The following is a 17,469-nucleotide window of genomic DNA, read 5'->3' as shown; positions in this document are numbered from 1 at the left end:
TCATGGGTGTGTTCTGAGTTTCAGATGGAAATCGTTTAATCACACTGTTGGGAGAAGGCAAAGTTTAATCTTGAAAGTTTTGTCAGTTGAGTCTTTGTCATTTAGTTTCTGTGAAAGGCTTTTGTCAGAAGCTGTTAGGATGGAAAAAACTCATGGAGCTTTTCTTGTAGCTTCAGAAGTTCAAACCTGTGTTTTGTAAATGCATTGACTTTATTAGTACTGTGCTAACATTACACTTTGGAGTGGATATTTTTAGTTGTCTGGTTTAACCAGTTTTGATGTTGCTTTCATCTTCTCTCAGTCTCATCTGAAATAGCTCCAACTCCCTTCCTTTCATAATATGACTTTAAACTTCCAGTTCAGCAGGAGAATTACTGTATTGGTTAAGAAATTTTCAGCTGACTTAGGTTCTGTTGGAGATATAGATTTCAGAGGTGGCTCTGATTTCTCATACCCATGCTAAGGAAATCTGTGTAAAATACAGTTATGGCGTGCAGTCTCCCACACAGGTGTGTTATGCACGAAGCACCTGTTGCAGAAGGCACGGGGAGCCCAGGGGAAAGCCAGTCATCCTTCAGAAGACAATCAGCTCTTAATCCATATTCTATCATTTCCAGTCTTTCCCAGCTTACTTGCTTTGCCCTTTGTCTTACTTAACGCATACATCATCTGTTTTTTACAGTCAAATGTGTCTATCCTCAAAAGCATCATTAGAATGAAGAGAGCATCGTAACCATGTAATGACACTGCTGGACCACTCCATTCAATGAATTAAATTCCTAGTTTGAAGTCTTTGACTTCAGTAGACTTGCTTCAAAAATTAACTCGATCCATTGTACGTTTACGCCTATATTCGTCTTCATTTTCCTTGGATATTGTGTTTCCTCTGTTCATTCTTTCTAAGTGAACTTCAGAGGATTAATACTAGACATCAGTATTTCCCTGTAGCTATTAAGTAATGTAATTGCAAAATAATTTCATTCTTATAATCCTTTCCACACTAGTTCCTCAATCACTAAGAGCCTTTTGAAGTCTAATATTGAAGTATGTCATAATTTATAAATAACGGGCCACACTGGTACAGCTCACTTGTTTTACTTGCATATTTTTTAAATAAAATGTGAATGGAGAGTAGTACAGGTCAACATTTTACAAAATATTTTATTCCTCTACCTCAAGATATCCCATGACATATAACACACAATATATAGGCCTGACCCTGGTTGAAAAATGGATGTGATCAAACCAGCAAATCAAAATAAGAATCTGGGATGACTACACAATTATTGTTGTACTGATAACTGTAAATTATAAATTAATGTTATGGCTATTAATCTTATAGCTATATCATCAAGCTGTGACAAACGCATGATAAATTGATTCTTACACAGTAGAATCTAATTTGTGTGCACTTTCTGATTTGCCCTGAAGTATATCATTCCTGACTGCTGAGCAAAGTTGTAATAAGAGAGTACTATAGTAAGGTCAGTGTTAATATAGTTGCTTTCATTTTCAAACTTCATTACGGAATATTTACTAGTAGGCTATGAAAAAAATCATAAGTAATTTAAATTAAACACTTGGCAAAATAAATGAAGAAAGTACATCTCGCGTTTTATTAATTGCTTGCTCTCTTGCCTTATAATTAACAAAATTTGCTAATTTTTAACTGATCAGTCAGTCATTAGTCTGTGAAAGATTCCATGATGTACATGGGCATTTAATGTTCACCTCAGTTAGAACCTCTCTATCTACAGCTGTTTGAACTAAGTAGATATTCAAATAAAAAGAGATTAATATACCTGCAAAAATGCACTCAAATATGTGTATGTGAATTTATTTGCATTTATGTATTCAATTAATGCATACTTCAAAGTCACATAGAATTTATCAGTGTAAAAGCATCAAAGTTACGGGCAACCGCCTCTGATTTTACATGCCAAAGACCTGTGCTATCAAGCTAAGAAAGACAATAGGTCTCGAAGGAAAAAATGTGGCAAACTTGCCCAGTTGTCATCTGTCTCTGCACAGCAGTGCAAATGCCATCTTCTTATCTATGAAGAGCCTGCTTTCCTAATTAGACCCAAATTTCATCCTTTCCTCCTAGGAATGGCATCATCTTTTATAACGGAGGGGATCATCTTTGTTCCTTTACTGTTTTTCAAAGCCCAGCCCAAATTGATTGGTTTTTGACCATTACAAAGGGAATAGCTTGTGATAATAAATTACTGATGTTTTCTCATCCTCAGCAATTCTTTTCTGAACATTTCGTGATATGTCTGACACCTGCCATCTTATTCAGGGGCTGTCTTGCATCCATCATCTACCTCACTGGATTTTTTTAAAATGTTGTGACCAGTTCTTCTTCTTGTGTCACTCTCAGAAGGGATCTATCAAAACATTTCTGTCTGCAGTTCTGAGCACTGTGAGCACAATGGAGGGTGGTACCTGATTGGCTTTAGTTCACTGGGCTGACATTATTCCATAAAAGGAAGTTATTCTGGGCCTTAAGTTCTGAACTTCATGGTTTTCTTTCCTTTATTCGTAAGTAATGTGCCATGTTGTGTCGTGCAGAGAAGTAGGTAAACTTCTCCCAGTAACGAGGGAGAGGGGATAGCTTGGCTTCTAGATCAGAAGGAAACAGACCTCACTTCTCTTAAGCTGTAGTTCTGCCATTCCTAGGAGGAAAGGATGAAATTTGGGTCTAACTAGGAAAGCAGGCTCTTTATAGATAAGAAGATGGCATTTGCACTGCTGTGCAGAGACAGATGACAGTTTGGGCAAGTTTGCCACAAATCACTCATCTATTACTTGCTCTGGATATCTATGTGGTATTCTAAGATGAGGAATGTCAGGTGGATCCTGTACTTTGGAGGATGCTCTAGACATACTTTGCTGACATACAAGCTAGATCCAATACTCTGTGCAGTTTCAGTTATCCCATTTGCGCTTTCAACAACATCACTTGACCAGACTATGCACACACTTTAGTCAGTGCTTGGGTCTGGCTAACTTAGGTCCTGTTGTAGGTATAGCCTTTTAAGACAGTAAGGGAAGAAGAGAAAGGTGTTTGTTTTTAGAGAAAAGTACATATTCTAGCATGGCATTGGGCTGAAATCGATGATCAGTTGCATAAAATGAGGATAGTGGAGTCTTACTGCTAGTGAATAGGTTCAGGATAAACAGGGTAAGCGCTCTTAGCGTGTCTAGAATAAAACCTGGTGTGTCTCACCATAGGAGTTCCAATCTAAATTGAATGCAGCAATTCATTTGGGGTTACAAAAGTACAACACTGAAGCTCAGGTCTCACTTGAAGCAGCCAGGTGCAATACCAATGATTCCTCAGATAAGGGCCTAAAAAATTCCCTCAGCTGTGTCTTTTGTTGCTCTCTGTCACTTCAACATAAAATCAACCTCAAACAACTCTAGAGATGAAAGCTTCATGAACAAAGCACCAGCTTTGGTTCTGCATTTTGGTGCAGGTCTGGTGAAAGAAGCCTTGAATCTTTGCTTCAGTATCAAAAAAATGATTAGTCACGCTTCACACCCTCAGTGAAAACAGACTGAATAGGGATATTGTTGCTACTGGTTTTATAGCCTTATTACTGCAACAATTTGATGCAGAAGACAGTGCCTCATTTCCTGCCACTCACACATTCAGTCTGCACTGGGATGTGCCCAGTAGGCGCTGTGGAGATATTCTGGCATAAATAAGACTCCAAAGTAAATGTTATCTTATTTAAATAATTGCTCTATTACCCAGTTCTCATTGTTCTCTTTTCCCCACATTTCACTGCCTTTGCTGAAAGACCAGTTCCTGTTGCTTGTTGTACTGTGGGATTTGCAGTACGTTGTGCATCATTAGAGAGGCATCCCTGAAGGTCTGGAATGCTTCAAAGTTGGCATGAAAACTGGTCATTTACCTATAGATCTTTTCAAATGAAGTTATACATTTTATCCATTCTCTTGTTTCCCCAGAAGGAAGAGGTTTGGGTTTTTTTTTTTTTCTAAATCCCGTTTTTTACCACTAAAAGACCTGACAGCTGGAAACATAATGTCAGTTTTATTGTCTCAGATTAGCAAATGAAGTTTAAATTGTGGCCAGTCACTTCCAGATTTGCATTAAAAGGTCACTATGCATGCTGCCCTTCTCTGACAAAAGACAGACTTTTTTCCAGTTTTTCTCTTAGCACCAGGTATCAAAAAGCGAGGGTACGTTTCCTTTTGCCTATTTGTGAAATGATCCAAAAACAGATTTTGTCTCTCAGTGACAATATAGGAATTATTTTTAGATTAACACTCATAAATTAATATGCTATCATGTTAATTTTCACACTGTCAGCAAAATATTTTTGAAGATACAAGTTACTCCTTTATCCTATATTATCTTTTGCTATTACTAGCTTTTGTCCTAGCAATGATTTCAACTACAAGTATTTAGCAAAACTAATGTAAGAATAAGTCCTCTAATTGTATAAGCAGCTAACAAGCGACCACTATTTCTCTGTTATAAGGAGCTAAAAAATCAAATAAAATGGTAGGCTTTTATTTCTAATAAAACCTCTTCAAAGAGGTTGAGCTGCAGCTGAAACTTTACTAGTGACTATCAACATTTTACTGTGAGGTTTCTCATTTTTTATATTAAGTGAAAAATTTCAGTAACTTTATTTATAGACACAAGCAGCTGTATTGCACTTAACAACTGATCGCCCATTTCAACTCAAAACATTCCATTTACTTTAGGTTAGCATTTTGTTCAGCAATTGTAGTACTAAGTATCTCAGTAACTGGTAAATTTGCCACTTGAAAATGAAACAATATAACAGCCCTGAAAAAGGAAGCTGAGTCTCCAACACCCCGAAAATAAAGCACTGAGCACTAAGTGCTGGTAAAAGGACCATCTGGTTTTATCTGTCTCCCTGCATCTAATAAATACTTTCTGTTTACAATTCCAATATTATCATATTTGGTCTTATCTGTTTCTCTGTGAAAGAAAGCCTGCAAAAATTTAACAACCTAATTTATGTGCCATGCACAGTTCATACAGTATTTTGCTACCCAGCTAACTTCAAAATCCAGCTTTAATAGTCTCACAAAGAAATCCAGATTGCTTTTTCCTTCTAACTAAAAAGCTCTGTGTTTGCCTTTTTAGGTACTTCTCTTTCCTTTGTAGTTGCATTAACATGTAATTAGTCATTACTCTTAAGTAATAATTTTTATGGAAATGCATTACAAACAATTCTCTCCAAGCTTTTTAATTAAGCATTCATTGCAAGAGGCCTGGCTGGTACATATTAAGCCTTCAGTTGTAGCAATTGAAATATTCCACTGCATTCCCCGAGTCTTCCCTGGAAACAGGGTATCTGGTTTCTGCACTTGCATAATTGCATGGTTCAGATCATTTATTCCTATTGTAAAATCAGATTTATGCCATTTTATTCCTCACGTCACTCTCTCAGTTCTCTCACTACCCATAATTAACAGTTTCTTAGCAGTCAAAAAACATTTTATAATCATAGTTGAATTTAATAGTCAATTTTAAAAATGCAAGACTTGGCATGATGACGATTCATGTAGAAGAAAGTGAATCAGAAACTCTTATCTCCATTTCTGATACTGAGCCTGGAGCTAGTGGTACTTAGCAACATTACTGATTGGCTATATTTTTAAACTGAAATTTCATTGTATTGCATCCCATTGCATACTATTAATGCCTTGAGAATTTTTAAACTCCCCAGATCAGTTCTGCACAATCAAATACAGTTACTGAGAAAAAAGACTTGGACTCATTTAAGAGAGCAATTAGACCTCACAAAAACATGAACTTCTTGGAATGTATTTAGGCAGTGACGATCTCACTAATACCCACATTATTTACTGCAAATAAAAGTCATAGTGTAGTTAGGCAAAAATAAATATCAAAACAGACATAAGAAAGTAAGTATTAAAAAACAAAGACACAGCAGCTAAAGCTCAGCGGAATTTCCCTTGGCTGCAGAGACTGTGTTCTGTAAAAGTACAGGTAAATTTACAACATAAAGAGAACCCAGAAGCAAAGAAAATGTCCACAGTGGTTTGTGGGAAAAGAAGATTTGCTTTCTCATTTTCTTTCTGATGGCAGTTATCCCTTGTGCCAAATTAATCTCAGAATTTTTTACTCCATGCATTTTTCTTCCATCAAAGGCATATTAATGCCATGCCTCAGTTCTTCCCAGAAACAAGAGAGGCTTGCAAGTAAAGAAAGTTGGATTTTGTTGGACTATATTTTCACGGTTAGCAATCCAAAGAGAGTCAGAAACTTGAGAAAGACGTGGTAAGGTAATAATTACTTTAACTGGTATGTGGCAATGTGCTGTTCCCACACAGACTGCAAAGGAAATAGTTTCAGCATTGTCTAAATTTTTACTTCTCCGTGTTTCCTTATTTCCTTACCTTGCTTTAGGGGAGGAGAATATTTCACCTACCTCCAGGGCCCCCTTGCTAATAAAATCCAAACATTTGAGGTTTGGATAAGCCTACTAAAGAACCTATCGAGGCACCAGCACTTTCACCTGACACTTGTTCAGTACATTACCATACGTTTTTTCCTGTGACTGTGTGAAGCCTGGCCTGCTTCTAATCCTTTTGAAGTAGCAGATTGTTTTATATTGGGTTTGCTGTGCTAAAGCCTGCAGCACTGTAGATTCTGCCCCCTTACTGAGCCTCTTCTTGCTGGCCTTTGTAAATTCAGGAGAGTCACCATCCTGGAGAAGCTGGAGGAAGCCTTATCCAGTTTCAAGTCCAGGACTGAAGGCACAGACTGGGATTATTTTCCTTCCAGTAGAACTGGCTTATATGTTTCAGTTCATGCTAATTTAACCCAATAAATGCCTAGAAATCTGCTGCATAGCCACAGTGCAAGGATGGATATTGCCTAAACCTGGACAGGTATCTTTTTGCTTGCTTTGTTGCCTCAGTGTGTTTCCTTGGATTCATCAGTGTTATTTCAGTATGTCAGCAGCCTATGAGCTAAAAAATACCTAACGATTTGCAGAGCAGCCCATGAGGAAGCAGAACTGAAATGCTAATGAGGGCATGTTGTAGCTCTTAGACAGGAGACAGCGGGTAGAAGGGCTGAAAGGCACAAGAACCAAAGCACTGTGGGGTGGATGGTGGAAAACTGCCTGTATGTGAGCCTCGGAGATCACAGGCGTGCAGTGATCACACTGCAGGCTGGCTTTGTGCAAAACCAGTTGTTGCTCATGTGATGTGCATCTAGAAACCGAGCAGAACTTGCATGCTCCACATGCTTCAGGAAACATGTGTGGAGGTTTTCAGGGGAATGATGATTGGAATGGACATGAACAAGCCCTGAGCTGTTGCATAAATAATTATCTACGTAGACATGACCCAAGTTTAAGAAAAGCACAAAGCTTTCTTCCTCCATGGGCATTTACATATGGTTACTGGTGGACATTTATTTTTGGTTTTCTATTTTCTCCTTGTGTGGGTTCCTTCTACCTTATCTGTGTCAGAGCTGACAGGATATTGCAGTTACAATCTTATCAGCTACTTAATTATAATACTGCATTACAGTGACATTACTCAATGATTCTAGTGAGTTAGGACTGGGGCCAGGGAGGAAGTATTAAAAAATAAGTATCGCTATCATACAAATTTGTTATTATTCCTGACAGACCTGCTGCCCTACTCCTGAAGACCTTTCACAGACTGGGAAGTGTAATTGCTGCCACTTGGCTACAGACATTGACCTAGTCATTCTGGGCAATGCAGCTTGCACCTGCTAGAGCATCATCTTTAAGCAATATGTTGTTGTCCACCTTGCACATTGTTACACGCTCATTGTTACACTTATCATAAGGCTAACAATCAGGCACAGATTGAAATTACTTTCCCCTGCTGCAGTCATTCAGTACAACTCTCAAACCATTTAAATGTAATAAAATTATTTTTTCTTTTCCTATTCAGTCTCTGCCAAAATTTTCAAATAATCTGAAGTCCTTCATATTATGATTATGTTAGTATTGCCTGTCAGTCAGATTATGGTCAGATGTTACCATGTATTAATTCAAACAAATCTTCTACAGTTTTGGGCCAAATACACAGCAGGGGAAATGCTATGAATGTGGGATGGACCAAGTAGAAGATTCTAGACCTTCATGATTTTTAGCAAAGAAAATAATTCTAATCTGTTTGAAAGATGTTCTTATAAAACCTATCTTAAAGTTCTTTTGTTATGAAATGCTGTTAACAATCTAATTAGCTTTTTTTATACAGCACTTTGACAAACCTAAGTAAGAAAATAGAAGCAGCTAACTCTGGTTTTTCTTTGAATTTCAGGTATTGTTGCAGTCCTTTTCTGTGGAGTCACACAGGCCCATTATACCTACAACAATCTGTCACCAGATTCCAAAATGAGAACTAAACAGGTAGGGCATGGAAATAACTGACTTTGTGTATTCAACTGGTGTAAGGATAGACAGAGGTACTGGAATATAGCTGGATAAGATTTCATTAACGCAAAGGAAGAGGCTTATGTTTTCATTAGGGGAAAGACTGGAGATTTTGCCAGGAAAACAGCAGCAATTCTCTGGATAAGCAAAAAATATAAGAATGTGTTCTTCCCAAGAGACCTGAAATGTCAGTCGAGGAGATGAAGGGTAAGGAGATAACAGTTTACACCAGCTTCCACACAAAAATGCTACAAAGTTAAGGAAATCAAAGAGCTCTGGTAAATAAGCGAGAAGTGGTCTGAGAGATTGGATCCATGTGGATTTTTGCAAGGGGACTGTATAAACTGCAGTCTGGTCCACAGACTTCAGCAATGACATTGTTTCATTTCTGCCTCATTAAAAATCTGACATAATTAGAAAGATAGTGATTTTTTTCCATTGTTATTTGGTCATCTGTTTTTTGTTTGAACAGGTGACTAGTGCAATCATAATTATTTTTTAAAACTTGAGGCTGTTCTCAGTACTAGATGCATGGCATTGCAATGTTCAAAATGCTTTTCAGCACAAGGAGTAATTTTAGACTATCTTGCCACTACCTAGATCCTGTGAGAAGTCATTTAAATGCAGTTTTCTTCCCTTTTAATGTTGACTCATACATCCCAAGAACCTCAGGTTGTAGAAAATCTATCTCCTAGAACAAAACGTAAACATATGGTCCAAGACTATAATTTTCTGGTACCTTTTTCAATTCCTCTGTTTTAAGCACTAGAAATTTTATGTAGAAAATTTCATTGCTTCTTGCACATCTCGATGTAATCAAAAATCCAATTTTCTATCAAAAACAGTTTGATAGAAAAAATACTGGCCACAGTATCAGTTCCACTGTCAGACTCTCTCAGATTTTACATCACAAAAACGTTTCTGGTCAGTACTTCCAGAATAGAGTGTTAGCGATTGAACAGGATAAGTCTTCTCAATTGCATTTCTTCATACCAGCAGAGGCTATGCTTTCAAAAAGTATTCCAGCAGAGAAGAGAACCTTTCTCTGATAACTGTATCGTAAGGGAATAACATTTACATCTACTATAGAATTGTTTCTATTTTGCAGAAATACTGAATTGCTTCAGCCATTACTACCCTTGCATATAACTGTTACTATTTGAATACAAGGGTTTTTCAGGGATTCATCTGCATGATTTAGTGGTGCATAGCCTCAGAGAAAGAAAGAGAAAAAGAAAGGCCATGGTATTTTTAATTACATATGAACGTTTTCAACTACAGAATTAATTAACATTTAGTTTAAATGCATACTGGTTTTGTTCACGTTTACTCTTTCATTCCCTCCCATTCAACAGTGCAAAACGAAATAGTGAAAATAAACTGAATGTACCCTTGCACACACAGAAAAAGGATTATGTGTTTCTCTATGGAGCTATGAGTTTTATGCACCCTTTCTATTCAGTTTTTCTCTTCCCCCATAAGCTCTTAATCCTCAGTCTCCCTTATGATATGGTTCAAAAATTGTTGTTAAATTCCTTTGAATTCTTCTAATTTATTTTCTAATCCAAAGATTACTCTTTCATATGCAGCTGTTTCAGCAAGACCTGCACCGCCTCTTTCTTTTTCTCCCCCTAAGAATTCTCTTCAAGAAAATCTACTAAGCCATACATGTGGCATTCTCATAATTGTATATGACTTCAGTGCATTTTAAATGAATATTGTTGCTCAGACAGACGGCTTCGCTCCCAATCCAAGTCATTTTTATTACTCATTACTGGCCAAAATCAAGGGTTTTTCAGTTCATTTATAGAATTCTTCCAAGGTAGTCTCTCTCTTTTGTTACAATATGACAGATCTTTCAATAAGGACTGGTGAACTGTAATGCACACTGACAAAACAGTGAGTTAAGGCTGAAGCTAAAGCTAACAAAAAACATGGAAATTAGATTTAAAACTGTAAATCAGATTATGAAATTATGTTAGCTGTTTTTAAACAAATGCTTTTTCTCTACTGCTTTGCATAATTTTCTTTACATTTTTTACTAGCTGTTAAAATTTCATAGCTTGATGGTAAAATTCAGTATACAATGATAGAGGTGGTGTTTCTGGCCATGATGCCAAGTTCTGCATTCCTTATAATACCTCATCATGTGCTCTAAAAGAATACATAAGAAAAAAAAGACCAGTATGATTTTCTTCAGATATTGATATAAAATAAACACTTACCTATTCTTAAATGAGAATGTAAGAAACTCTATTAAGAATGCCTGTTAAAAGATGCCATGTAATTATTAGTCCCCATGTATCCTTTATTATCCAGTCAATCACTGTTTTACATTCCATGAAAGAGAAATACTAGATTTCAAGCATCTGCAACTTACAGAATCTGAAAGTATAAAGTAACACAAATCTTGTCACAAACAATGGATTATTTTTAACACTGTCATAAGAAAAGTAAGATAACAAAGATTTAGTGAAAATGCAGGCTTTAGAGTGTTTTCATTCAATCCAATTATCCCAATTCTCACTAAGTATTTATAAACATTCTCATTGTGTGTTTCTATTATTTGTTTTTAACATGAATGATGTTTTATGGCAGTATTTTTAAGTTATCATCATTGACCTGACTATGGTCATAGTGATTTTAACATTAAAATTGACGCTGCCATCTGTAGCAACAAGGTTAGGTCAAACAGAGTGCTCCTGAGTTTCATACGTTTAAAGTTTAATTTATCCAATACATCTTTAGTGAAGGAGAAGATGAAACTGCTAGGACCTGATCAAAAGCTATTTGATTCTGTGCAGCTTTCTCTAGAATTATTTACAGCTGCTAGTATAACCTCACGTTATGCTGCAGGCAAACAACAGTTGCTTCTAAATCTTGGGACATTATAGTTCAGATTTTACATTAGGTTCTTCAGATGTACAGGGTTGGGATGATTTGCTCAGCTACAAGTCAGTGGCTGGGCAGGGTGTTGCGAGATAAATAGAAATTACTGTTTGTTGAAAGCAGACAGACTGTAAATCCGTACAGGTCAGCTCTAGAAAGGGATGCATAGACAATACTGTGTTCTCTACAGGAGGAGAAGACATTCCTCGCCAATTTTTTCTCTCTGCCCTCTATCAGTTTCACTCAAATGCCAAGCTAAGACCAGCACAATTTCCTAGTGGTGGAGTATTAAGAGAAGTTTCTCACTTTCTCTAATGGCTATAAATGTTATCCATCATACTTATGAGTTATATCATTTTCTGGTTATGTTCCTTTAACTCCAGGGAGCAGCCGCAACAAAGAGACCAGGGAACAGGGCAATACCTCTCTTGCATTAAGTGTGCAAGGGTATGGAGAGTTCTGCTTTCAGACAAAATACAGTGCCAGCAAGTTATAAATTCTGGAAAGGGAATTCTGAAACGCATCTTCTGTGGAAGTAGAGCCAGGGAATTACTAGAAGGCACAGGAAAGCATGTCCAGCCAGCAAGGGGATATGTCACATATTGCCCTGCCTGTCTCCATTCATTCCACCAGTCTAACCCTTGTTTACATAGTCTCCTCTGAAACAGTCGTGCCTAACAAGCTCGTGAAGGCTGCTTTCTCAAATTAGGTGTAATAGCCTTTCTAACCACATTACTAGTTAAACAGTTACTCATGTTTTTTGCTGATCCTGATAGCAAACCCATTAGGGAACACCTGCCTTATAGACAAAAGCTTCTGGCCTTATTGTTCAGCTGCACTGGGCGTGCAGTATGCACAAGATGCTCCATTAAGATTTCAGCGGCCCTTCATCTCGAAGGTTTTACACAAGCTTGAGAACGGGGTAAAGGTAAAACAAGATAACTCAGTGCTGCGTAACTTTTGAGTAACTTTACCAAAGCATATAGTCTTACTAGGACTGCTTGAGCAAATTAACTTACACTGAAGGAGTGAAAGTTCAGGCTGGTCTTTGGGCTTTGCTCACTGATGGACATAGTACTGATTGCTTCAAATTTTAATCTCCACACTATAAAGCAGACATGATTATCTCTGATTATTAAAAGTTATCACTTTGCAGAGGAGCAGCTAATATCTCCTGGAAATCCCTTGAAAATACATTAAGTTTTCAAAATTTGCTTAGCTCATTTATGATATACATTTTCCAACAAGGAAACAGGCTAGGGATCAATCAGCTGATTGCTGGATCATAAATTGAGTTTGGTGTAAAAGGGTTGTGTTTATAAGCATATTAATTTAATGCTAATTAATCATATTAATTGAACAGGCTGACAAAACAGTCATGAAACATATATTTATTTAATTCCTCAAAAACTGCAAATCAAGTCATTATAGTCTCTTGACCCTGATATGTCATTGAATAGCTTCAATATGGACTGTAGACTTGATGCTGTTCCATCCATAATCATAGACTCACTTCTGAAGCAAATCATAGAATAGGAGAGTATAACTTAAAAAGTAAAGTATGGCAATGGAGATGTCCAAATCTACTGAAAGGCGGGGAAAAAAAAATCAATCAATCAAAGGAGTGGTTCCTGAACAGCAGTGAGACAATGCTTAGTAAAAAGAGCGCTGTAGGACTAAAGGCAAAGAGGTGGCTGAAGTCAGTTTTTGGCTCACTGCATCCAAATGAAGCACCATCACTGTGATCTAGTCATTCCACTGCTTTTCTGCTGGCCTATCTTATAAACAAGTTACAAGCAGACCTACACTCAGAATTGAAACAACAAATCTCCCTTCTCTAGAGAGATACAATGATGATACAATGACTATCTTATAGGATTCTTCCATCAGCTATCTTTTGTAAGAAAAGAAATAATGCACTGCAAATTCTGCTCCAGAAGCAGAATGCTTTCTCCTGAGTTTGCTGTTAAAAGCACATGCCAGGAACTGCAGCTACTGTTTTTATCTTTCTGTGAGAGAAGGGGAGCAGCTAAGTAGAGATGGCTATGTACTAGTACTGCCAAAACTGCATCAATCTGCTGTTTGCGAGGGGTCCCACTCCAGATACCTAGCACCCATATTGTATTTGGGAGAAACAGCCCTCTAAAGTCATAGAGAGCTACAGCACAAACAGAATTGGGTTTAGTGCCCCTATCTTAAACCTTCCACAGTCACACAGGACACGTGTGCCCTGTGGCTTTGGTCCTGCTATTTGTATGAGTGTTTAAAAGACCAAACAATTAGAACTGTGCTTACTTCTAAAGCACACAGCCTATATTAATTTCTCTCTGGTTAATGCCTACTATTTTCTGTTATCAGACATTGGATTCTTTATAGATAATTAGTTTACACTTCTAGGAAGAAAAGGCCACACAAATGTCAGGATATAATGGCTCTTACAATTCAGTCTCTTGTCTTTTAAAAAATTCCAGAGTATTTCTAGGTTGAGGAAAACCCTACTTACAGCAAAATGTCCTCATTAATTAGCAAAGCAGCAACCACCACAAAACCTAATTCTCATCCTTTTGAAATGAGCAGCCTAATTGGCAGCTGTTGTTGTGATTTGTTCTACTTAGGAAAAAATGACCTTTAAGGCACTGGAAGAGGTTAGGTGTTTCCACATAAATGATTGGCAGAGAGAAAGACTGGGAGAAAATAAAGTTATCTTTCAAACAAGATTAACACCAGTAGCAGATTCTAATCAGTCTTTTCATACATGCTGTGCAGGAGGAATCTCTTCTTCCAGCACACCACAATCACAGTGCCTGCAGGAAAATATCATACTATAATGTTTTTTTCATTATCTTCTGAGGTATATAGCACCAATGGCTGTGTGATATGAGATAACGTATTTGATGGCTAATACTCTGAGGGTAGACTGAAAATTCTTTTAACTAATACATGGCACTCAGGTCTGGCACTCTTCAAAAAGTATACAAGAGGTCCTTGCCTAAAGGATCCAATAAAGTCCAAATTCCTAGTTGGAATTAAAATGGTTGCATGCATGAAGTACTTACTTCCATTTAAGTGGAGACTGAGTACAAAAGTTAGCTCTGATGAGCACTGTCTCCTTCTGTCTCATGGTTCCCTTTCTGCAGCTGAACAAAAACCCCCTAATTTCCAACCTCCTTGAACTTCTGCAAGTTCAGACTGGGGCTTCAGGCAGTGCTGCTCAGGAAAGAGTCCAGGAGACCAACTTACAGCGGTCAGCAGAAAGGTCTGAGAAGCAGCTACTTCTGATAACAAGATGAAAATAAAATAGCATTTGAGAAGATTTATTTGTATTGGAATAGTATAGTATAGTTTTGCCCTTGTTTTAGCCAGTTTTGCTTAACGTAAACACTCTGGAAATGAGTTACATTAGGGAAAAACTTTGCTCTTGTTTTCTTATATTTTACCCAGCTTTTTTTTTTGGTCTTTTTTTTTTTGGTGGGTTTTTTTTTTTTTTTGAGACAAGGCCTATAGCAAAACCTTCGTTCTGCAGCTGTTCAAAACGATCAGGGAAGACAAAGAAATGCCCTTGTTCTTTTTGTGAGAGAAGAAAATGATACAGACATAAAAAGGTTGTAAGCACAGAGTTAAAAAAAAAGAAGAATGGCTTATGCTGCATTTAGCATATGGCTGTTAAGAGTAGATACCTGAAATTGTAGGTAGAAATTTCTGCTAACTTTGAGACATCTAAGTTATATTGAAAACAACAGAAGTCACAGTTTTAGACCCTTCTAAAAGTCCAAGAGCTCACATGTCTCTGGATATCAGCTATCATTACAGCTCTAGCCTAAGTACCCTGAAGAGAAGCAACCCCTCATTTTTGTCCTGCACTTTCCCTTATAACTTCCATGTTTCCCTCCTGAGGCACTAATGAGCTCCAGCTGCATCACAGGCATGCTGGCTAAGCCGTCTATTCCCGCGCTGGACCGTCATAGCTTGCTAACTCAATGCATCTCTACAGAGCCGCTGGGTCTGTTACAAACAGGCTGCCCTTGTTTATGAATTACCTTCTTATCTCTAATTGAATATGCACCACATGCATAGTGCTTGTAATAATTATTACCTTTAAAATGGATTGCAATTGACAGGAAGTGTACAATGAATTCCAGTTCTCTACACAGCTATTTTCTGTGTTTAGCAGAAAAAGTCAAAGATTGGAAATGTGCCAGGTGCATTGTTTGACCAGATGTACCATAAGATCTTATGGAACCCTGTAGAATAGTATAATGCTATAAAGAAAGCTAAAGCTGCCTACTGGATGGGTTTAACAAGAAGAATCGCAACAACACAAAAAAATCTTGATTTCTGCAAAAGGAATTATACTACCATGTCTTTCAATCTGAATTTCTTAACAAAATCCCTCGTTATCTGACTGATGTTCCTAATTACTTAACCATGCTAAAAGAATATTAATCTGCAGTCTCTTTACATGTGGCTCCCCCTAAATTTATGCGGAAATGCTGTAATTGTTTCCTCTCTTTTAGCTGTGAGCTACATGATGGATGGTAAACAGCTAGGAAACATTGCGACAAGTAAATTGATAACGGTAGACTTTATAATGATGGCATATCAGTAATTAGCTGCATATTTTATGATTTATATCATAAATTAGCTGCCATCCTATCCATAATACTGAAAATATTGGGTGTCCACATACAGAAATCTCGTTAGAATATTTGGTTCTATACTTCATTCTTTAATCTCCATTTTTCCTCTGTTTTTGCATACCTGCTTTAGTGATTCCTTAACTGAGAATGTGCAGATTTACTCTGGCCTCATTAGTTCCCATCAAGCATGTGTCCCTTTGTCATCAGCATTTTGTAAAGAATCCCATATTCTAGTATTTTACACACACACACCCCTATGAATAAAAATAGTATTTTGGACCTATGAAAAAGAGATATTCTCTTGAAAAACAAAGGAAAACAACTTTTGTTTAAGCACAGGAACTGGAAAATACACATGCTCAAATGTAATTCATACCCTGAAAACACCCAGAACTGTAGTGAAAGCAGTATTTCTACAGAGAAGCCCATCTTGTTGAAAAATTGTGTCATTTTTGATGCTGGTAGGCTAAGGAGCCTAATGCCATATGCAAACTAGTTTCTGAACGGCTTCATTAAAGTTTTTATAATCTGTTTAAACATTAAACATTTTCTTTAAATATTAATAAAGTTCTTTGATTGTTAAGGTTATAGTTTACTCTTTACAGCACAGTAGCAGATGCCAGCAGTTAGCTAACATATACCAATTGGAATCAAAACCGATGGGCCAAAATCTCACTGGCACATGGAGAAATATGTAATGAAATTCCAAACCGAGACACATGCTGTAGTTTCTTTGAAAGGTGCCCTGAATCACAAATGAGACTCTCATATGTCTTCATCTGTGCAGTGAAGTCAAACTGTATGGAGCTATGTAAGCTACTGCAGAACCAAAAAGCTGGTTTATATAACTATGCAGATCATGTTATTGTGTCTCTCTCGATCTTCTACAAGAGGTTTGGAGTGACCTCTGAAACATTTCTCCTTACTGTGGGTAGCTAGCACTTACCTAGTTTTTAAGTCTGCGTCCATGCAAATATCCAGCCTCGTACCCCACCCCAAGCACATCTAGTTTTGTAAAGAGAATTTCCTCTAAGTATGTAGGCTGTCAAATCAAGTCCCTTCCTAATTATTGCCACCCTCCTCATCACTGCAACTATGGAATGCATAGGGAGAAAAAGCAAACCAAAATCAATCTAATCCTGGACTATGAACATATTCTTGCATCATTACATCATAGAATAGTTTGGGTTGGAAGGGACCTTTAAAGGTCATCTAGTCCAACCCGCCTGCCGTGGGCAGGGACATCTTCAACTACATCAAGTTGCTCAGAGCTCCCCACAGTAAGGAGAAGCGTTTCAGAGGTCACTCTTCAAACATCTTGTGAGAAGATTGAGAGACACACAATAACATGATCTGCATCATCAACGTGTAATGCTGAAACAGAGCAGAGTGCAGTTTAACATCACATACTTGAAGTATATATGGTTACCTGTAGTTTGAATTATATCTTATTCAGTTTTGTGTTTTGAAAAGTCGACAATTACAACATT

The 17,469-nt window shown here is 37.3% G+C and overlaps 1 protein-coding gene across 1 annotated transcript in view; it reads left to right on the top strand.

The window, feature by feature from the left end:
• The window catches only part of SLC9A9 (solute carrier family 9 member A9), a 208,275-nt gene that overhangs the window by 83,429 nt on the left and 107,377 nt on the right, over positions 1-17,469 (top strand). Inside the window, exon 9 of the mRNA XM_075158327.1 lies at positions 8,341-8,429. Within this exon, the coding sequence (XP_075014428.1) occupies positions 8,341-8,429 (89 nt within the window). The remainder of the gene's footprint in view (positions 1-8,340; positions 8,430-17,469) is intronic.

This window comes from Calonectris borealis, chromosome 9 (genome assembly GCF_964195595.1).
Source record: "Calonectris borealis chromosome 9, bCalBor7.hap1.2, whole genome shotgun sequence".
Taxonomy (NCBI): Eukaryota; Metazoa; Chordata; class Aves; order Procellariiformes; family Procellariidae; genus Calonectris; species Calonectris borealis.
Note: the sequence above shows the minus strand (reverse complement) of the source record. Positions and strands in the feature narration are given on the sequence as shown.